The sequence below is a fragment of the Colias philodice genome, chromosome 18 (genome assembly GCF_061535455.1).
Source record: "Colias philodice isolate Cphi_HAF_F1 chromosome 18, ilColPhil1 Martin Lab GWU primary, whole genome shotgun sequence".
NCBI classification, from domain to species: domain Eukaryota; kingdom Metazoa; phylum Arthropoda; class Insecta; order Lepidoptera; family Pieridae; genus Colias; species Colias philodice.
In genome coordinates this window covers 8,161,807-8,186,106 of record NC_143103.1, presented here as the reverse complement: position 1 = coordinate 8,186,106, position 24,300 = coordinate 8,161,807, and the positions used below count along the sequence as shown (strand labels likewise).

General features: G+C 34.1%; 1 protein-coding gene across 2 annotated transcripts in view; it reads right to left on the bottom strand.

Annotated features, from left to right (window-relative positions):
- Positions 1-130: 130 nt before the first annotated feature.
- Positions 131-24,300, bottom strand: part of LOC149480633 (uncharacterized) — a 52,505-nt gene continuing 28,335 nt past the window's right edge. Inside the window, exons 6-14 of one of the 2 annotated variants that reach the window (XM_089706709.1) lie at positions 12,924-13,153; positions 7,833-7,990; positions 6,426-6,539; positions 5,149-5,205; positions 4,597-4,741; positions 3,996-4,125; positions 2,867-3,083; positions 1,540-1,723; positions 131-704 (exon numbers count right to left, since the gene is read on the bottom strand). In XM_089706709.1, coding sequence (XP_089562835.1) covers positions 1,574-1,723; positions 2,867-3,083; positions 3,996-4,125; positions 4,597-4,741; positions 5,149-5,205; positions 6,426-6,539; positions 7,833-7,990; positions 12,924-13,153 — 1,201 coding nt within the window. In that variant the 3' untranslated portion in view covers positions 131-704; positions 1,540-1,573. Of the gene's footprint in view, positions 705-1,532; positions 1,724-2,866; positions 3,084-3,995; positions 4,126-4,596; positions 4,742-5,148; positions 5,206-6,425; positions 6,540-7,832; positions 7,991-12,923; positions 13,154-24,300 lie in introns of those variants that run through there. The other variant, XM_089706710.1, reaches the window with a different exon arrangement.

The following is a 24,300-nucleotide window of genomic DNA, read 5'->3' as shown; positions in this document are numbered from 1 at the left end:
TTTCTATTGATCTATTTTCAAAGTAATTCTCCTTGGTTAGGTTAGGTTAGCTGCTAGTTTGATCGCATATACCGCTTCTACGCCAGTTCATCTAGATATGTAGATACAGATAAATCAATAAAACAACAAATTAAACACATCATTTATTAACTTCAGTAAAACAATTTGTGGAACATAACATAATTTATCAACAACACAATGGTAACATTAACTTCATAGATATTTATTTGATATAAGATATCTATTTAATTTAATATTAATCAACATAATAACAAACAGAAAACGCAACATAAATTATAATTAAAAGTTAAAACATAAACAGATCATATTTATAAATACATGGGTACTTTAAAAGTAACTTTTTGGAAGTGAATTTAAACGCTTTGGTTTGTACTTAATCTTATAGTAACATGACTTTCTAGTATTAGGAACTATATTTCAAACTATTTTATTTATTAGAAGGTTTAGTACACAGGTAGGTAATATGACTCACTCAATATAATATAACTAATTAACATGACCAATATTGATAACATTTTCATTTTCAAAATTAAATATCATTTTATAAGTCTCGAATTCACATATAAACTGTAAACTGTACACATTTATAATAACATACTATATTTGTAACCAAATTCCTCCAACAGTTAGATTTTTTCGAAATTGTTTGTGCGTATTCGAGTAGGATTTAGTGACATATCACACTAGCGGATTGCGAGCGGTTTCAAAGCGGAGCGGGTGCGCAACGAATACGTTGCGGTTGCGCAGCGAATTCGTTGCGGACGCGTGGCAGATGCGCAACGTTTACGTCGCAGTCATGTACACTCATTAACAAAATGGAATCCGTGCTGGTTGTTACTTATAACTTGTGATAGTATAATAATTATGAGATCATTATTTTTTACGAGTTTCATAACATGTTAATGTTTAGGGTATTGTTTTATCTATTAAATCTTGGTCGAAATGCAATCAGATAACTTAATTGCTCATTAAGAAAGTTCATTAGTGAAATAAATGTTAAAGCTCCTTAACTAAAACAGGGCTATCTTATTATTAGATAAATAGCAGTGAATAGAAAATTTTATCAAGCAACCAGCAACTCACTATCACTTTGCTCATAATTAGGTTCACAAAATCTCTTTATAACATACGTTGCTATGGGAGAGATTATACTGGTCAGTCGTTACATACTTTTGGAATGTATGGTACATTCTAAAAGTCCTAGTAATTCAATTTTATAGCACCTTTTTTTAACAACTCCAGTTGTTATTACATCTTTAGTTAACTGTTAAGTAAGTGCATTTCCACAGTACGGTTAAAAAATTGAGTGCTACAGAAACGATGGAAATATTGAATGGAAGTTAGGCAAGGCGGAAGGGCTGGCTTTTGTGCGAGAGTATACAAAATGACGCGTCCGCAACGAATTCGCTGCGCAACCGCGGCGTGTTCGTTGCGCGCCCGCAACGTATTCGTTGCGCACCCGCTCCGCTTTGAAACCGCTCGCAATCCGCTAGTGTGATATGTCACTAAAGATCCAACTGAGATTTCTTATAAATTCTATTAAATATATTATTCAATTATTTTTTAACATATCTATAATAGGTTTAGATTTGAGTTTCTCAGCGCAGTCCAAGGGAGTGAACCCCAGAATATCCTGTATGTCTTTATTGGCTCCATTGTCCAGTAAATAGCGAACTGTGTCTGGATGGTTGCATAGCACTGCCTGGAAATAATATTTGAATATTAAAATTTTGAACATTTTAGAAAAGGTTGAAGGATATATTTTCAAATAGGTATTTACTGTAATTTTATAATAAACTAGCTTGCCGACCGCGGCTTCGCTCGCGAAGTCAAAAAAAATTCGCATCCGAATATCTTACATAAAACTTATGTCCATTCTCAAATTTCCAGCTATCTCTGTACCAGGTTTCATCATACTGACAGATAGAATTTCTTTCGCATTTTTATTAGTTGGGATTACAATAAAGCTCGCGTGAATTCAACGTGAAATATCGTAAAGGCATGATATATCATTGAGCAACATCTCAACTAGTCTAAGATCCGAATTAAGATCGACCTTCACCCAACTGATAACCAGATGAGACGTATTTTTTATCAAATATACTTTTTGCGAACTGGGCTCCGCACTGCAGCAGCAGCTGGAGGAGTGGTTGTAGTTCCTGCAGTGCGTGTAAAGGCCATATAGCAAAGTCTCTACCCACCTCATGTAGTGCCTTATGCCCTTTTTTTTTAAGTGGAGAAATCTTGCATAGATACCCACGGCCTCCGGGGAAGGGGCCGTGGGTTATGTCGGATTCCTACCGACCAAAACCCCACTGTGTTCCGTCAATCCGCATCAACGACGGGGCCACGGGTATGGTAGAATTCTTCCGTGACCCCATCAGCGGCTGCCCGTCGCCAGGCCAAAACAAATTGTGAGCCAACCAGCTCTAACCTCATGGGAGTGCCTTATGCCCTAGCTAATCTCTACTGACCGGTGAGCCGACTGACCGATTGGCTTGGTTGGTAGTGACCCTGCCTTCCAAGCCAGAGGTCGTGGGTTCGATTCCCAACCGGGACAAATATTTGTGTGAGAACATAGTGTGATGCTCTGTGTCTGGGTGTTGATTATCTATATTATAAGAATTTATTTAAAATTATATATGTATGTTTTTCAGCTATCTGGTTACCATAACAGAAGCGAAAGCTTAGTATGGGATCAGATCGTGCTGTATGTGAAAATTGTCCTGAAATATTTATTTATTTATTTACTATCCAGCTCTACTTCCGCCTAGCGGAGTGTTACCAACTGCGCAGTAATATATCCGTTAGGAATACTTCATCATTCAGGAAGATCTCTACCTACCTCGTGTAGAGCTGTGTGAACCAGTTCATCCTTACTATCCAGGTCTACTCCCGCCAGTCGCAGGGTTGCCAGCCGCGTAGTTAGACCAGCACGAGCGGCCAATGAGACCAGTTCTCGTACTGGCGTGTGTAAGAGTTGGGCCCCGCATTGTAGTAGCAGCTTTATAGCAGCATGGTTGTCGTGTTGTACCGCGGTTAAGAGCGGGGACTCGCCAGAACTGACGAGAAATAAATAATAAATAAATGTTGTGTGGTTTTATGAAACCACGGTAAAAGTGAAACTTAGGCACAAAATTATCGTATTTGTACGATAATGACTCCGAACACTGCTTTATACCTACTCGGCAGCCGACCGTCACGCGACATGCGCTACACAGACCAAAAAGTTTGAGACGATGTAATAAAAGTTTCACTTTAATAAATAAACAAAAAGCGACAACTTTATTTGCAGGAATATTATAAGTTTATTTGCTTCAAATTAATCTCTGGAGCTACTAATTCGATTTGTTATTAACGTTATTTTATGATTTACTTCGCTAGTTTTCGATAGTAGTCTATAGAAGTCAGTCAGTCAGTCATATTTTTACTACAAGTAGCTAAACGCTAGTAGTAGTAAAAATATGTTTGACTTAGCACTAAGACTGCAATGTAAGAATAATATATCATAGATGACTGAATCATTTGAAAATTGGCAATTAATAATATATAAGTGCCAATTTTCGCCCAATTTATTAGGTCAATTAATAGGTTAAAAGATTTCATCAAATCATCAATCGGAAAAAATAATAATTGAGTGTTATTCATGGAGCAGGTGTGATCTAATTGTCCTAAAAAGATATTGAATTGATTTTAGGGTTCTGTATCGAAAGGCTAAAACGGGATCTTATTACTGAAACTTCACTGTCTGTCTGTCTGTCCTGAATCTCATGAACCGTGATAGTAAACATATTATGAAATTTTCATTTATATTTCACACCTAATAATATACCTCACCCTATAGCACATTAGAAAAGTTGCTGTCCAAAGATTTTTTATTCATTTTGTCTTTCATTATCATTTTTCTCTTTTTGTCGCAGATAGTATTACGATACAGGGGCTATTTCTTTACTAACAGATTAATATTAACTTACCGAGTTTTCAAATGAACATTAGCGCCGTTCTTCAGCAAATATTCAATAATCGAAAGGTTTCCTTTTATAATCGCTTCGTGGAGGACGGTTCGGCCTTCAGAGTTCTGTGCGTTCACATCGGCTCCCATATCTGTAATCAATAGTTAAAGGATAGATAGAAAGATAGATAGAATTTAATGAATCTTATTTTTTTACCGAATGACTTCATCATCATCGTCATCATGTACATTATGTATTATGTCAAAATTATCGATGTATGGCAATAAAGCGCTGAACACTTTCTCAGTGACTTCTATCAGCACTTTAGTGACTGTATGTTTCAACATAATATGTGTAGAGTATGTATACATATACATATACACATGTATATAGGTGTATAGGTGTGTAAGTGTAAAGGTACATTACCTAACATCTTTTTCACAGCTCTAGTGTCGTCATGTTCTATCGCGTACAGCAATAAAGCGCTGAACACTTTCTCAGTAACTTCTATCAGCACTTTAAACGACTGAATGTTATAACATAGGTAGGTGTAAAGTATAGAGATATATAGGTATATTATGTTTAATAGGTACAGATATATTTAGGTGTACAGGTACATTACCTAACATCTTCTTCACAGCTCTAGTGTCATCATGTTCTATCGCGTACAGCAATAAAGCGCTGAACACTTTCTCAGTAACTTCTATCAGCACTTTAGGGGACTGAATGTTTAGGCTGGATGCCAGCGCGTCTATTAGTGTGTTGTCCTGTAATTAAAAATAATAAATTATTTATTGTACACCAAAGATATATCATAGAAGAGAAGAAAACAGCACTTAGGAATGTTAAATGGCGCTCTTATCACTTACAAGTGATCTCTACCAGACAGCCTGTCATATTGGAATGATGGAAGAATATATTTATTTTTATGAATTCGTGTTTGATTGGAGTGAAATGGTATAAAAAATGTATATTATAACATAGAACTAAACTAGAAAGATTTTCTAGTAATTTTTCTCTCATAACTCAAAAAATCAATTAAAACGAACATAAGAAATACAGAAATAAAAAAGACTAACTAAGTACATAATTAAACTGGTCTTACAAATGTTGGCTGTTTGTCACAGAATTATGAAAATGTATTAACAGATAATTATAATTATAATTGTCTTACCTCTATAGATATCGACGATGTATTTGTTAATTCTCCTCTTATATTTGTCATCATCATCTGTAATAACAAGACAATTTTTTCGTTAGTGATATAAAATATAAAAAAAGAACTAGTTATTAACAAATAATTTTAATGGGTTACTTATTTAACATATTTTTATGAAAATTTCTATAATATTAGAAAATAGGAATTAATTCCTCTGTACTAAATTTCATCCAAATCGGTTCAGTAGCTGAGGCGTGAAGAAAACACAGATAGACTTACTTTCGCATTTGTAATTTGTAATATTCATATATATGTTACAGTCAAAACCCTGAACCAGTCAATATCCTTATTGACGGTTATTAAGGTTATTGACTAAGGGCGTCGGTCAATCACTACATAGTATAAAACCAAGTCGCTTTCCCTGTCCCTATGTCCCTATGTCCCTATGTCCCTTTGTACGCTTAAATCTTTGAAACTACGCAACGGATTTTGATGCGGTTTTTTTTAATAGATAGAGTGTTTCAAGAGGAAGGTTTATATGTATAATAACATCCATTAAATAGTGGAGAAGTACTGTTATTTTTGAGGTTTCTAATATGATGTCGTAAAAAATTACATTTTTTCCGCTTACATTGCAAACGCAGGCTGAACCCTACGAGTTTTATCAAAATAATGTACTAAGTATTATACACATTAAAAAGGTCTACAGAAAAGTCCGCGATGGTATATGTCTATCTCTTATGGATAACCCATAATAACTTTTTTTTGTCATTTACTTTTTACGACAAATTATGGCTAATTTTCGATGCGATTTTAACCAATACAGCATTAATCCTTAACCAATTAAATACCTTCAATACATTATTCATTTAATATAGATATATATGGCCCATTACACCGTATGATTTAAGTGAATATTTTCGAAGATATTACAGATTTAAAATTGCGGGACGCAGCGTTTTCGGCGGTACCGGCCGGCCGCCCGGCTATCTATTTTATACCCGTGCGAAGCCGGGGCGGGTCGCTAGTATCCTTATAAACTGATTTTATCTGACAAAATCAGTAAATAAGGTTATTGACCGATATCCTTAGTTAATAACCTTATTGACTGATTTAAAGAGCAGACATTTAGTCAATATAGGTTTTAACCAACGTACTGAATAGATTTTAACACTTAAATCTTTATGTAATAAGCAAGCATAATTTATATTTATAAAGCATTTGAATGCCATAAAACAAAAAATATCAATTTCAACATATTATAGTATAGATTTATTACTAGTTAGGATTACCTCAACTTTCTCTTGATAGTTCAGTTCAGTTTTAGACAGCACATAGGAGAGTTTGGTCAATGCCGCTTCTGGAGTCATGTCGAAGCCAGATACTACGCCGCATTCTGACAGCAACTGTAAATTAATAAAAAAAAAGACGGGTTGCACTGGGGGAGTGCCGGCAGAAGTGAAAACTTGATTATTAACGTTGAGCATGTTTGATATTTTGGAATGGTATCCGTCTTACGCTTTTTCGATCAGGTCACGTGTCCTGACGCGAGTTTAAGATTTTATACCCATTACAGAAAAAGTGCTCAACGCCGCTAAAGAAGTTTTCACTTCAAAAAAACTTAAAATATAAAATTTAATACAGATTATCTGTTATTATTATTCTGATTATCTTGTGTAATGACTGCCAAACACAATACGATACACCTGGCAAGTCCACCTGTACAGGTAGCAGGGATACCTGTACAGGTGGACCGTTACGTGTGGGAATAGACTGTTTAATTTTTTTGGGCCTATCTATAAGCATGAGACCTGTGCAGTTATACATATATTATGTACGGTAGACCGAAGCGTGTATGGCTAAAATAAGGACCATTTATCCATCCACAAAAAAAAATACGTTTTTAATAATTTAAGAGTAGCATAAATGTAAAAATGTTTAATAATAGGTTAGAATGTTCTTTAACATATACAAAGGTACAAACATCTCGAAGTTAAGATTATTTTCTTCCACCTATATCTAAATTGTCCGACTTATTTATTCTAATGCATATCGACGAAACATATTATATCGCTATTTTTGTATTACCTACTATGCAGATTTTATCGATTTAATAATAGTAAATATCATTAGATTAGTGAGAATTTTTTATATTATAATTTATATTGAATTTTGACCACTAATTGAAATATTTTTTAATAGTTTAGCAAGTACTTGACATAATGTATCACAAAACTGTTAAAATTAAAGGAAATAATTAAAGCAATAAATCATAAATCAAATTAACGCGCCAATTAAACAATTGTCTCTAATTGTTCAATTAGAAACTAGTAGATGTTCATAAAAATTTTTCATTAAATTGTTCTCAATGTCAATTATTTTGTATTCATTTATTGTATATTTCACAGATCAATAGAAATTAAATTAAATTAAAAGTTAAAATTTGATGACACTTGGCAGTGATGTAGTATATCTTGGAATAAACAATAGGTCTTACGCGGGTGTAGCCGCGAGACACTCTATTTTAAAAACTATTTTACAAACACTCCTCACCCGTCATAGGAGAAGCAACCGCCCCGCGTTTAACTGCCGCGACTATTTACCGAATATCTGATTAGATACAAGCTAAGCCGAATAATATTCGTTATTCGGTAAGAGTTAAGACACTATTCGTATTACAAATTAAAACAAACACTTACCCGTCCACTCTCATATATAGGCGAAGCAACCGCCCCGCGGTTACACTGCGTGATATTGACGACAATAACGCCGCGTTTAACTGCCGCGACTATTTCCTCCAAAACGTCGTCGCGGTTCGACGGTATGTTGCCAGACCCGTAGCTTTCTAGAACTACACCTGTGGAAGATTATTATTTATTTTATATTTATATAGGTTTAAAAAAATAAAGCTGGTCACCTAATGGTTAGACACTTAATGATAGCTTTTATCATCATTCTAATATTATAAATGCTAAAGTTTTGAGGATGGATGGACGTTTGTGACATTTCTACGACTTTTCTACTATAATTTTCTCGTGTACACTGTCGAGACTCGAGATGTTGAAGTGGATGGATTAATATGTAGTTAAATTTTTAAGCTATTGCATAGCTTCGATCGCGGGCCTTGAGCGCGGGGACCGAATCCAGAAATTCCGTAACGAAAAAACCTCACGCTCCCCTCTCCGACGGGCTCGGAGGTGTGGCTTGAAGGCATAGCATGCAATAGCTTTACCGCGGCAGTCCCCGAGTGCCACACGTCTTTTTTTTATTGTTAGTAAAATCCATTGTGTAAATGCTACAAAGCAAATTATATTTCAAATCATTTGAACGACACTCCCATAGAAAAAAAATTAAAAAGAAAATGCTTATCGATAAGTATGTTAAAATTTTTAAAGAAGCAATTTCTTCCGGCACCTCGATAATGCATTTACATATTTTCATACATAAAAAAGGCAATTATAAAAATTCATTTCGATGTCTTGAATGCCATAATTGTTATGTACTAATATGAATTTAATCGATAACCATAACTCGAAACAGTAGGAGCAACTCTATTTAAGGAAGTTCATACGATCATACCATGTTACCGAAAAATTTCCTCATTCCGCACGTTGCAAATTATGGAATATCAACTTTTTAGTCACCTGTCTGTTCTCATACAAAATTAACTCAGAAAATATTATAAGCATAATGACAAAAAGTAAAAGTCGCCATTTTACGGACAAACAGGCGGTGTGAAAATATGTCTTGATGTTTATCACATGTCAAGGATGATGAAAATTCAAATTCAAATTCAAATTATATTTATTTGCAAGAATGTAGTTACAAATTATAGATGTTTTTAATTACAATATTATGTGGCCATAGAAATCTAAATAACAAGACACATAGAAGTGCTGTAATGTCATAATTCGTATGAAAACCGCTGTCGCCAAAATCAACACATTTAGGGTGCACTCACACACATCAGTCACCGTCACGGCACGTCACCGGACAGGATTAAAAAAAAATATGTATCAATAGTTCTAGTATGACTCTGTTCACACACGACAGTCGCCGGCACGAAATCTATCAGTGACGTCCCCGGTCAGGCACGTCAAATAATCTTTCCATACATGTATCATACTTTTATCCCCACTCACCCGGTGCCGTCACGTCTCAGTTCAGTCAGCGTCGTGCTACCGTCAATTGCTACATGTTCTCTAGCGTGACACACGTCTAATCACTCACTAACCTGATGTATGTGTTCAATGATTCAGTCAAACCGGCGACGTGACTGACGGACAACATGACGGTGACTGGTGTTTGTGGATACGTACACAAACCGTCACCGATCAGTCATCGGTGACTTGACGGTGACTGATGTGTGTGAGTGCACCCTTAAACCGATAGCTAAACAATACACACAAGTAAACTATGCCTTTTATTGGACAACTTGATTTTAGTGAAAACTAACTTAAATATTAAATGAAGCTTTTTAATATGTATCCTAACGCACGAATTTACGGTTTATTTTAGAATAACATCCCTAAGTATATGAGACGTTTTGTTTCTTTTTGCTCCAATAAGGTTGAAACTGTGTCATTCATTGTTATTTCGATTACTATGGTGACACTCGTAATACTTGTAAATCTTCTTATATATAATAAAACCGGCCAAGTGCGAGTCGGGCTCGCGCACAAAGGGTTCCGTAGCAGCAAATATAATAAATTACAGTTAAATCAACCTATCTCAAAAACTATAAGAGATACTTTGATCAAACCAAAAATCGTTGAAAGAGTTAATTAGCATGCATCACCTCTATTTTTTTTAGAATTTTATACCCCGTAGTTATAAAAATAGAGGGGGGGGGACATACTTTTTACGACTTTGAGAGCTGATATCTCAAAAACCGTTCACTTTAAGAAAAATGTTTTTTAGAAAACTTTATATCATTTTAAAAGACCTTTCCATTGATACCCCACACGGGTATGTACATCGAAAAAAAAAATTTCATCCCTCAGTTACATGTATGGGGGGCCCCACCCCCAATTCTTTTTTTTACTATTTAGTGTCATATTTTTGTAGCGGTTCATACAACACATATTCCCATCAAATTTCATCACTGTAGTACTTATAGTTTCCGAGTAAATCGGCTGTGACAGACGGACAGACGGACAGACGGACAGACGGACATGACGAAACTATAAGGGTTCCGTTTTTGCCATTTTGGCTACGGAACCCTAAAAATGAATCGCAAAATGTGTTGGTAAGCGCATAACTCGAGAACGGCTGAACCGATTTCGATAATTCTTTTTTTATTATATTCCTTGAAGTACGAGGATGGTTTTTATGTAGAGAAAACGTAAATATGTACCACGGGCGAAGCCGGGGCGGACCGCTAGTATTCTATAATTTTAAGGAAAAACAGCATTATTTCTAAAAAAAAATATTTACCGATGAAATATTATTCCTTAATTAGTATAATTACAACTTGTGGAAGAATTTCCGCAATGGGAAATGCTGAAACACACCATGTTTACACACATACGTCTCCATAGCAACTGAACTGTGACGAACACACTGGTGATGTGAAAGTCACCTGAGTGGCGACAAGGTCACGCGCGCTTACGATTTCTAGTGTCTTGTTATTTAGATTTCTATGTATGTGGCTAATACATTCTACCCATTGATTGGGTGTGCAAATATTGAAAAAGAAAGTTGATTAGTCTAATTATTTAAATGTACACACAATTCAATTTTCACAATTACGCGAACGCACTACGATTAACACGATTATATCACACACTTATCACACACAATTCAGTTTACACTACTTAAAAGTCATAAATTCTTCAATGTCATAAAATTGTTTCACCATCAACCAGTTCGTCAGTTTATTTTTGAAAAAGTTTACTGGTAGTTCCTTGAAATTGTCCGGTATTTTATTATATATTTTAATAGCCATAAATATTACACTGTTTTTAGCTTTGTTAATTCTACACGTTGGGAAATGTAATTTGTTTTGGTATCTTGTCAACATATGCGAATTTACATCTCCTTTCTTCTTAAAGTATTCCGGGTGATATTTTACAAATAAACATACTTCTCTTATGTACATGCAAGTTAAAGTAAGGATCCGTAATTTACTAAACAGAGGTCTACAACTGTCTCTTTGGTTCAAACCGCACAGAGCTCTGATACATTTTTTTTGTGAGACAAATACCTTCCGCACATCACAAGATTGTCCCCAAAGAATGATTCCATACGAAAGTACAGAGGAAACGTAGGCATGATAAGCATTTATTGCTGCATTCATAGAAACAGTATCTCTTAAACGCCGTAATACGTAAACGAAACGATTAATTCTGTCACAAACGTAATCAATATGTTTGTTCCATTTTAGACATTCATCCAACAAAACACCCAAGAATTTATGATGATCTACTTGTTCTATGACTTGGTTATCACACTTTATATTTAGGTTTATTTTGGAGCAATTGAATAATGAGGGTTTCGTACAATAAAATGAAGCCGATGTCCGCCTTCAGTTTTTATAAGTCTATAAGGGAATAAACAAGCAAGCAAAGCAAACAAGCGGAAGAGCGGAGCGATTATACTCTGTCCATTATATTATTTGCTTTTTGACAGCTTCACGCCCATGTAGGATTGTATTGTCTATGTTAAAATTTCATACAAATAATTATCGTACTTCATGGACAGGTCCCGCCCACTTAGTGATGCCTACACAGAATTATTCAATGATGTGTCGATAGATTATAATAATCGATAGAAATACTCTGTAAAATATATCCGATACAGAAAAACTCTTCTATTATGTTATATAATTTTAACGTAAAGACAACCAAATTGTAAGATAGAAACCAATAAATAATAAAATATTAGTTTAGTTTAGTTTTAACATACAATGCATAGATATGTGGTCTTATTATTATACATATCTTATTAGTACGTTTACGTTGTAATTATTATTTACGTACCTGATTCGATTTATGATAATATTTTGAATTTATAATTGAAAATTGAAATGGTATCACAATCGATAATCTTTTGAACATCACTTCTGGTATCACCCGTCGAGCTGTCAAAAAGCAATTCTTATAGTGGACAGATAGTAATGTAATAATGTGCTCGAAAATGTTAACCTTATTAACGACACATTTGCGAATTATTCGGTCAAAACCACCGTTTGTTTGTTAATCGTAAACAAGATCGGAAGAGTATTATGACAATTGCCAGATAGGGTTTTTATTACAAGGAATCCTTACTAATATTATAAATGCGAAAGTAACTCTGTCTGTCTGTCTATTACTCAATCACGCCTTAACTACTGAACCAATTTGCGTGAAATTGGGTGTGGAGATATTTTGATACCCGAGAAAGGACATAGGATACCTTTTATTGCGAAATATGTACCACGGGCGAAGCCGGGGTGGACCACTAGTTCATTTATAAATTCGTATTACGATATATTTTTGTGTTTTCGAACAAGTTTAATTATGATGCATTGGAGTTCTAAATGTATACTAGTTGTGTCCCGCTGTTTTATCCACATTCTTTTTCTATTGATAATTAGTATGATGATAAATGGGCTATCTAGCTTTTCCGATAAATGGGCTATCTTATATTGAGACATTTTTTTCAAATCGCACCCGTATTTCCTAAGATTATCGAGAAACAAAACTAACTCTTGAATCAATCTGTGGAGAACTCGGAGTGCTGACTGCTGACATAGCAATTTATAATATTTATTAAGAAAGGAAAATATGGATCATTTATTCGAATCTTACCTTCAATAGGTGGCTGACAGAACGCTCTTATCACTGAGGAACTGATACTAGGGAATATTCTCAAAAGCCCCACATTTTTGGACATCTTAGCGTGTAAGTGACACTTTTCTATGGTGCTGGGCTTGAATATCGCTTTCTTGTTCACTTCAAAATCTATCCCCACTTCGACTAAGGGCACGCAGTTTGGTGAATCGAACGCGTATAAGTTGTTCACTGATACCTTCCGAGTTCTGTGAACGAAACACATGATTTTATTATTTTCTAATACGTATTTATTAGCTTAACTTACGTGTTTGTAACCTACATTTTTATATAACCAATCCCTTTAGAACACAATGGAAGAAGAGAGACACAGAAGCGAGTGCTTCTGTCCCACTATAATCGGACAGATTTCATTCAAACTTTGTAATATCTTTGAAAATTTCCCGCGGTATTTTTAAAAATTTATTATATTGTCATTTTTCTCATATTAAGGTAATGTACTTTCGATATCAAGTTAATGTTTTTGATATCTGTAATGTTTACGGAATAGTCGCCTGATCATACTTAACGATTACACCCAGTATAAAATTTACAATATGATGGACCCGACAATAATTAGTGTTGATATATTATGTATTTTGATGGTTTCTGACACCATAGTATACACATTAATATTCATTGGTGCATAAATACGATAAGGTATGCATTTTAACAAGAAACGATTCAATCATAATAATATTTTATGATGCAGCTGAACAGCCCACTTAGCTCGTCAGAAAATTGAGTTGTTTTTTAAGTAAAGTATGCAAAAATTGCTATTTTATGAAATTGATGAAAACATAAAAAAATATTGGAACACAATATAGTCGCTGATTATAATGCTCATGAGCTCGTAAATTCTTATAGCCAGTAATTAGTTGTTTGCTTACTCATAAATAGCTAGATAACAATCTAAAAGTAATAAATACTCGGTGAACAGACTTCGCAAATTCCACAGTAGGATTATGATCGTTTTATAGCAATATTTTCGTATATAAAAATAATTTTAAGTTTATCCTGACCTTACAAACTCTATTTCTTAGGCAACATACTAACATACGTGACTCGGACATTGTTACTATAAGAATAATTATTGTAATAAACAAATAACCACATTACAATCTGAAGTTTGCAAAATGGCCAAGCCACGTATTTTAACTAAGGTTAGGGTGGTTAGGGCTCGTAGAGTTAGACGCGCGGCTCTACGGAAAATCTCATAATTAAGCTATTGCATAGCTTCTATCGCGGGCCTTGAGCGCGGGGACGGAATCCAGAAATTTAGTAACGAAAAACCTCACGCTCCCCACTCCGACGGGCGCGGATGTGTGGCTTGAAGGCATAGCATGCAATAGCTTTACCGGCAGTCCCCGAGTGCCACACGTCTTTTTTTTTTCAGAGTGAAACTACGAAGCACGTCGCGTCTTCGCAACATTTCACATGAAAATGTTTTGGTGGGATAAAGTATGGGGTACAGCATCGAGACATAATATACGACGGTTAATAAGGGCTTGGAATACATTTCTTAAATTTTAGTAACACAGAACTTAAAGCTTTTTCCTAAATAAAAAGCCGTTTTACATTTATTTTAATTACCTAGCAATATGTAACAAATTAATGGCCTTAACAACATAGAAATGTGATATAAATGTTAATATTATCGTATGATCTTTCGGTGAATTAGCTTTGTTCTTTTGCGATGACGTTTTTTAGATCATTAGCGGACAGCTGATATGAATTCATGATGTAAGTGTACATTAACCTTTTCATTAATGTGCTACTGAAATACTCTTTTTGTCAAGCAGCGAAACCGTCACCTTATGATGTATGCAAGGAATTGTGTATATCGATTACATATTATGTGACGATATGTATTGTTTGTCGGCGAGGCGAGTTATGTAGATGTTTGATTGTTTTAATATGCGAAAAAAGACTTGCCTTAGCTGTGCTTGCCTTAGCCACACTTTAGCTCCAGTTGATAAAAAAAGCTTTGTCCCTAATATTGGCCCTCTTCACAATTGGCAGCGTTGGGCGATTAGAGGCAATCACAATAGTGTAGAGGGCCTAAATATATCTATGGTCGGCCGCTGTGGTCGGCCGTCATAGATGTTTATTCATAATCGCCATAAATGGCGGCAAACGTTGCGCCAATGCTGCCCATTGTGAAGAGGGCCCGTTAGAAAAAGCCAATCTCAATCGTCGGTTGGTGTTAATTTGAAACAAATTAGGAGAAAAACATAACGTAAGTTCGTGTACTTAGTCGTTAATTAATTATTGAATGAACGTGTTTACTTCGACACAGTAATTTTGTGATTTTCGTGACTTGAAGAAATATTAAAAGACAATAAACATAAACACTTAATAAATGTTATTTGTTTTACTTATCTAATTATTTTCATATTTCTTATACCATTTCAACTAGGTATTTTGCTAAATCGTAAATTAATTAATTAATCGTTTGAAAAATAACTCCAAGTTGCAAAGATTAATATGCGACTATAAATTCAAATAATATAATATATTTGCATCGAGCTAAGTAATTATAAAGAGTAATTAATACCCGCGGGGTCCACACTTCATACGTCACATAGAGACAGGCAAAGAGCATTTCTCTGTTTTTATTTGCATGAATGCACAGCTTAAGTTGTTTTTCAAGATAGACTGGCATTTCATTATATCCGACGACTGTGCACGTCCTTGAAATACGATTGTTTTAATTTATTTACAAAATAAAATTCGAGGCGGGTTTTATATGGGTATACTAATTACTCACATTTATCAACCGGCTTTCTTTGATATTGTTTCTCAGCAAATTTTGCTTGTGCCACGTATATAATTTCAATTTTCGATAGCTAGTTCATGCAAGGATACATTTTGGTTTAAATTTTAAAATACATCAATATTAACTGAATTTTTGCTATTTTCATCTGCAAACATTCATGTAAACAACAAACAACAAACAAGAAAAATTATTTATGGTACGTAACCTTTCAAAAAAAGCGAATACAAGGTATCATATCATTCCAGTGAGAGAAATAATAAAGTATCACAATCAGAGTGTGTATCTTGTTCTACCACGGCATGCCCCGAAGCGATCACCACTCAACCCCGTCGCTCGACATGTTAATATGACAGCCAACGATTAATATGCAATAATGTAATGCTTTTTGCATGTTTACTTAACAATGAATTGGAGGAATTTTATTGTTTACCGTGTTAATAATGCATGGGGGGCAATTTGTTATGAACCTATAGCATCTTATACTTATCGTCTGCAAATGGTATCGAGAAGCATTCAATTGTGCGTAAAGTTTGCTTTTTTGGACACATTGTTTTTCCGTATATAGCTCTAGAGAGACACGCCGATACATTGGATCAATTATCGACTCGTACTCTCAATTCTCATTACATTTGCATAGTTTGAATTAATTCGAGTGACAGAATAATTAACGAGCGCTAACACATTTTGAGTGAGAAAAAGTTAATCGTATTTCTTATACAAATTCAGGACATTTTAAAGGTATATTATTCTGTAATTACACTGTTAATGTGATATGGTGTCCGTTAACTTTTTACTTTCATCGTGTTTAATTGATCTGGTTAATGTTGTTTCTTTAATTTGAGATAATTATTTACTACCTATTTGTTTTTTTTTCAGACGTCTTGGTCTGACATTTGTCATTACAAATATTAGTAAAAGCACAGATTCTATAATTATAGGCTTTAATAATTTAAATTTTTTGTGGTTTTGATACGAGAACGTTGATTGCATTTGAACAAAAAGTTCGTGCTACTCGTATGATGGATTTTGAAATCTAAAATAATATAACTATAGGTGTGTTAGTGTACATTTATGCTTTTTTTCCTCCATGTGTAATTTGTAAAGAATACTACGGGTTGAATACAGAACATCGAAAAAAAATAATGTACCTACATTTACGATGTACATTATTTTTTATTTATTGTTAATCGTTATACTACTGAAATTAGTCAACTGCCTATTACGAACTAGGCATTCATAGGTAGTTGAACATTGGAAATACAATTAATGACCCATTTAGAAACATTTAGTAATTAGTATTTGTTAATATTAGCAACATTGTCTTATAATAAATCATGTATTGCGTTACTTAAATTGATATAAATTCCGTTTCATATTAATTGGACACGATTAAATACGTTTTAAAGTCGAGATGACTTTGATATTTAATTACTTATAGCTGTGCCTCGCGGTTTTACCCGGGTGCTATGCTCTTTATTGGTATCAGCGCGTTGGTGTATGACCTAAAGCCTTCCTCTAAAAATGAGCTACTTATCACTGAAACAATTTTTCAAATCGGACCCGTAGTTCCTAAGATTAGGGCGTTCAACCAAACAAATTAACAAACCAAATAAACATTTCAGTGAGTTTTTGAAGCATCGTATTTGGTGAAGTATACTGCATGCTGAAGATGAAGAATTTGTTTATTTGCTTGAACGCGCTAATCAGGAACCACGGGTCCGATTTCAAAAATTATTTGGCTGTTAGATAGTCCATTTTGTGCATGAAGGCTATAGGCTAATTGTCATCACGCTAAGACCGATAGAAACGGAGCAAAGCGGGTATTAACGCGGGGCACAGCTAGTAAAATAATAAAATAAAAATAGTTCATGGACAAAGATAAATAGTTATTACATATACATACATTAGCATATGACAAGGCGTTATATGAAAAATGCATCCTGTTATTTCTCAAAAGCAAACATATTTAGCATAACGCCTGAAGGATTGGACACTGGTGCACCTGTAGAACATAATTATGTTTACGTCTACTAATAAAATACGTTACCAACAATTTGAACTTCTTAACCAATAAGAGGTAAGTTAAGATGTAGATGTTGATGTCTGTGTTCCCCGACGACTACAATATATGGGGGTCTTCAAGCGAAGAGTGAACCGGTACCTTCTAAGTTCTAGGGAAGCGCGCTCCATCTTAGGCCACATCTCAGCTTACCATCAAGCGAGATCGTGGTCAAGCGCTTCCCTATCGTACAATAAAAAAATAAAAATAAAAGATAGGTTACCAACATAACATTCGATCTTCAAAAACTTCAATGACGCTCTAACTCTAAAAATAATCAAAAATAGGGCACATAACAAGCAACATCAACCAATATTGTGAGGTTAAGACCATCTAGACCATTTTGAAAGCTGCTGAACAAATGGAACTGTAGGATAGGATGTTCAATGGAAGTTATAGCACAAGTTATAGTTTGTTCGCAAATACAGTGAAGTTTCGTATTCTGTAGGGAGTAAGATACAGATGTATTTATTAGGTACCGTGTATCCAATTTCAAAATCACAAAGATCTTTTGTCCTTAATGGTCACCACAAATAATATGATAATGGAATATGACAGCATTATATAAGTCGTCTAGCGCCATCACTTTCCTACACTGGAAATAATACTGTTTTAAGACCATGATAACCCCCAGGTGTTAACCAGCATGCCAAGGACATAGCCCATCATTGAAATATGTTAAACATAAAATAGATGACAATCATTAGGTACCTCGAATTGATCAGCACCTGGCTCATTTACATAACGTTTTGACGTGCACTAAGTGTGGAAGACCATAAGAGGATAGTTATTAGACACTCGTGTCTATCGAAAATAGGTCAAGTGCGAATCGGGCTCGAAACACTAAGAGCTCCGTACAAACAAGCTAAAGAGCAACTGCAAAAAAAAATTTCACCTATGCGGCAGCAGAAATGTAGTATCTCTGAAAATTTCAACTGTCTGTCAGGGTTCATGAGATACAGTCCGGTACCAGACGGACAGTTGATTCTAGTAACAGGATCCCTTTCCTTTCACCATTTAGGTAGGGAACCCTTAAAAGGTCTAAAATTAAGAGCCGTTATCGAAGCTATGTTAATGTCGATTAAAACATGCAAATTATCTACGCTTTTTCAATTAAATTCTTATGGTTGTAACTCTAAGTTGTAATCCCATTGCGAGTCGCTACATTTTTTAAAGTGCTAACGGGATAATTCATTAATAAAGGTCACCTTTACGGGTATAAAAAGTAAAAAGTATTAGATCCTAACTGTTCACACGTCTACCAGTGCAAAAGAAAGGAATCAAAACAACAGTTGAGCTTATTATTGTCATACCTAAACTGCCAAAGGGTAAAACCTTGGTAAAACACAGTTTGATTAATAGATAGTTGAGAATAATACTTTTCTTCAGCACTGTTCGGCACGCTTAGTGGCCACCGAGCACATATGTCATTTTTATTGTAATTAGTATAAATTATATTTAGCTAGAGAATCTATTTCTAGCAATGGAATAAAAAAACAATGCAATGGTTTTAACTTCTATCGTGAATCGTGATCGGATACAGAACTTTACGAAGGCAAATACCTATACAATACTTTTATTTTTACCTATTTACAAAAGAATATTTACACATTTAGTGACACATGAGGATACTTTATTTTCATTAAAAATATATTATTTTTGTCTCTACAACTACTCTTCATTTTAATATGGATAAAATAAATTCATTAAACACCTTTATTCATTTATGTGTAGTAGGTACCTACTAAAAGGCAACATAAATTAATATTACAGTAATTTTACAATACTTAATATTATATGAAATAATATCAGAAGTAAAATGTAATGTGATTTTTAAATAAGTCTATAATATCTAAATTTATGTGTGTAATGTACTGTGAATCCGTTTTCTCTAATCTGCAAGTTTTAATCGATCAGCTTATCTGTATAATTCATCATTTACGGACATTACGTATATTAATGGGGCTTGGTACATTATGGAATATAAATAATTTATTCATTCATTGGATAACGTGGGCCATAACAATGAATTCACTCGAAGATAAACTCACGTTAAACATCGCTAAGTGGTAATTACTTAGTATTTTCCAATAATTAGCAACGATAACTAGTGCTACATGCTATAATGAGTAGAAATACGCAATTAATTATCAAAGCAATCATCGGTATAATGTATGTTTCTATTTTTAACTGACTTCAAAAAAGGCATTGAATTTGACACATTTTATATGATGTACCAATTAGGGATGTTCATGTAGGTATTACTGTTCTGTGGTATGTCTGTAGGCTGACAATGTAGAGTTGTTTATGTGAAATTAACCGTCGTTTCAGACATTTTAATGATAACAATTTCCTCTACAGTTCATGTAAAAACAATATGTTATGAGACCATTTCTTTTTGCTCAGTCTCATTTAAATTTCATTATGCCTTAATGTGACTGGCCTGTTAAGAAATTTGGGTTATGTGAGCAAAAACTAATCAAGTTTATGGCATGTGCTTTTTGCAATCAAGTGGCAAGTCGTTAAGATTTCATTAATTTATTTACGCCTTTCTTTAGGGTCTGATTTAATTATGCGACACTTGGTGTTGTTTGTAACTTTATTATTATTCAATGTAAACGTGTACGATAAAATATCTTTAAACAAAGCGCAGGAACTAAGGGAATGGACCGTCGCGTCGCGTCGCGTCAGTATATACAGGGTGTCCCACTATTGGTATCTGTGATTGGTATACTAAGCGCGAAGGGACTTGTAGTTTTGCATACACTGATCACGTAAAAAATACTTAAACAACAAAATTACGCCAAAATTTTTTGCTTAATTTTTCCTTAAAATCCATGTTTTCGTCTCTAGCTTCGCGCAGCCGGCATATACCGCTTCGCTGATGTGAACATTTTGTCTATGAAAACATAATCTTAAACGGTAGCTCACGTGCGGGTGGCAAAGTTGAGCGGGTTGCTTGTTTAGGGTGTACACATAAAGTTTTAAGAATTCATCTATTGGTCAAAAAAAAAATTCGTCTGGAATTTTATAAGTATTTTTTACGTACTCAGCGTATGCAAAACTATAACCTCCTTGGGGCTTAGTATACCATTGCCGGGACACCCTGTATAGTGTATATATACCTCAAGACTAGAGCTATATTATTTAGTATTTACCAAAAGTTCTCTGCAACTCTATTATTATTTTTTTGACAGATACAGTTTTCTAAGAAATATTTACTTTTCAGTTAGTAGTTTTATTTGTAGTGCTCTATATAGTAATGGGTGTCTCACACAAAGTTTAAAAATTTACTCAAAATTGAATATTTTGTAGATAGTTGAGCACTTATAAGTCAAACCAATCAAACGCAAGTTTAATCAGTGAAGTACAATGGTAAGAAAATAAAGATAAGAAAACAAAAAGTGGAATAATAACATAAAATTATAGAATTTTTAAGAAAAAGCTATAACCGATTCATAGTTACACATTTTTCCCACAATCCACATATATAGGGTTAATTAAAATTCCTTGATCTGAGCATAATGTTGATAGGTTGATATAGTGCACTGCCAATATGATAGTTTGTCGCGAATTTTGAATTTGCGAGCAACAATATTTTATGTGCATCATTCTAAACAAAAGCTGCTATTTTAATTTATTTATTTATTTGAACAAGGTACCTTAGAGCTAATCATACATGAAATAGAACATTTTACAAATAAATACATCACTAGGCCATGAAACATTGTCAAACAGCCCTTAGGGCTGATTTTTCAATCCTTGGTTAAAACTTATTCGTCGAATAATGTATAAAAAATACTATAAAAACGTATTCTAATTGCCCGTATTTGACAGTTTACCTACGTGACATTTTAATATTATCGTGTAATACTTTATTGGACGGATAAGTTTTATCCAAGCATTGAAAAATCGGCCCTAAGTCTAATTTACTACCTATCAGAGAATAATTAGGTTTTAATTTTTAACCTGTTGCGGGTAGAATGCAACGATAAAGCTACTGTTCGAAGCTTATAATCCAGTCGTAAATATGAAGTCAATAACTTTATTATCACTGTTATACATTAATTTGCACTAATACATAAAATGTGGGCTATATAAGTGTTAACGTGCTGATTAAAGTGTAGAGCAGGTGTTGGTAGCGTGATAAATTATTGATAACTACTGGTCTCTCTCAGACACTTCATATATACTTTATAAATTGCTAACTTAACAAGTATCTTAAAAAAGCCTTTTATGCAGAAGCCATTATAGAAAAGTCAAGAGAAAAAGACTCTATAAAAATAATTATGTTTGCATAGTTATAATAAATAAATAAAGATTAGAACTATGCAAACATAATTAGTAAAACTAATTGGTATAAAAACTGGAATTTATACCTATTGCCACAGATAATATAATACTATATTTAATACTAGCCTATGTTTAACAATAGGCTTATGAAACAATAGGCCTATACTCAATAGAAGGTATCAATTCAAACATGATAGTGTGAGACCACAGACAATAGATCTAAAGTCTGTGTGTGAGACCCATTTGTAAAAGTTTTCAAATCCTAACGATTTTCGTGGGACTCACCTCCGCCATACGGTCTACTGATATCCACTTAATCGGCATGTTTTTCTGAACACAAAAAGTGTGGTAGTCACTTCCTAGGGGTATGGAGGGGGTAGCTATGACGTAGCAAAGATGGCCGTCGGGCCATTCTATTGTGCGGTATATCTAGATAACCTCCGGTACCGATTTACTTAAAAAGGGTGTCAATTGAAAGATAGTTAAATAAACATTATTTGATTTCTAACATTCATTAATGTAAAACTATATAGTACCACCTGAAATATTTTCAAAACTCAAACTCAAACTCAAACATTTATTTATTCAATTAGACTTCTTCGAGAAGCACTTTTGAAACGTCAATACATATTTTTTACATTTACCACCGATTCGGAAAGCAGTATCTATGGAGAAGAACCGGCAAGAAACTCTATAGTTGCTCTTTTAAATCATATCAGTATTACAATTTAATTTTACAAAATATGCCAGAGAACTGTCCTGTGGTTTTTACGCGACAACCCTCCATGGGTTTTTATCTTCCATATATATTCCTTAATGCTGTAATAGGCTCTCTGAAGTCTGAACTAATACGTTTTTTACATAATTTTTAAATTTAGCACTACTAAACTCTTTGATACTATGAGGAATTCTGTTGTAAAAAAGTATACCTTGGCCCATAAATGAGTTTTTAACTTTCGCTAACCGATAAAATGGCATTTCAATTTTATTTCTGTTCCTTGTGCCATAACAGTGTCTATCTCCTACACTTGTGTGTAAGTCTGTGTTTTTGTGTACATATAAAATGTTATTAAATATATACTGTGATGGTACAGTGAGGATACCAGTATTCTTAAAGAGATCTCTTAGTAAGTCACTAGCACGTAAATTATATATAGAGCGTATGGCTCTTTTCTGTAATATAAATATAGTTTCTATATCTGCAGCCCTGCCCCATAGCAGAATTCCATAGGACATAATGCTATGAAAGTAGCTAAAATAAACCAATCTAGCCGTGTCTTCATCGGTGAGATGCCTTATTCTTCGAACTGCATATATGCAGCTGAACTAAGCTTAGCAGCGGTGGTGGCAACATGGGCCCCCCATTGTAGCTTCTCATCTAGTGTCAAACCAAGAAAAACAGTAGAATACACAGGGTATAATACCTCCCCGTTTAAAATAATATCCCTTTTCACCTTTTTTACATTTGGAAGGATAAATTCTACACAATTTGTTTTTTTTTGCATTTAATAATAAATTATTAGCATTGAAAAAACAACATTTTATGAAATATATATTTTTTTAAATGTAAAATACTCGGTAACCGTTAGTTTTATGAGAATTTAGCTTATTATAAAACATATAGCTATTTTATTCACCTTTCTAATGAACCTTCAATAATGACAATCGAGCAATAAACAACGAAACTACAGCCTATTAATTGAGCGTCGGTAGCGCCGAATTAGCCCTTTGTTGGTATGAATCATCTTGAAATTATCTTTAAATATAATAAAATCGTAGGAAAGTCAAAACCGTACGTATTGAATATTTAAATTTATTTAAAAGAATACTTGGGGCGTGATCTACAATAGTAACGGAAGCCAAAATTATAGTTTTTAGAATTTTTGTCTGTTCGTCTTTATGTATGTCCGGGCTAAACTCAAAAAGCACTGTATTGATTGGACATGAGGAAGGACATAGGATAGGTTTTATACCGGAAATCCCACGGAAACGGCAACTATGCGCGTGTTTCTTCGACTACGCGGGCGAAGCCGCTGGCGGAAAGCTGTGTAAAATGGTTTTATTATTATTTTGTTTTACTTTACTTCTCTCTTCTTATTTTTTAAACTTAGTACTTTGTAATGTTTATTATGTACTTGTGAGTTGTGTGTGTTGAAATAAATGATTTCTTTCTTTCTTTCTATTTTCCTGAGATTTATATGAGCAGAAACTAATTACATAGATAG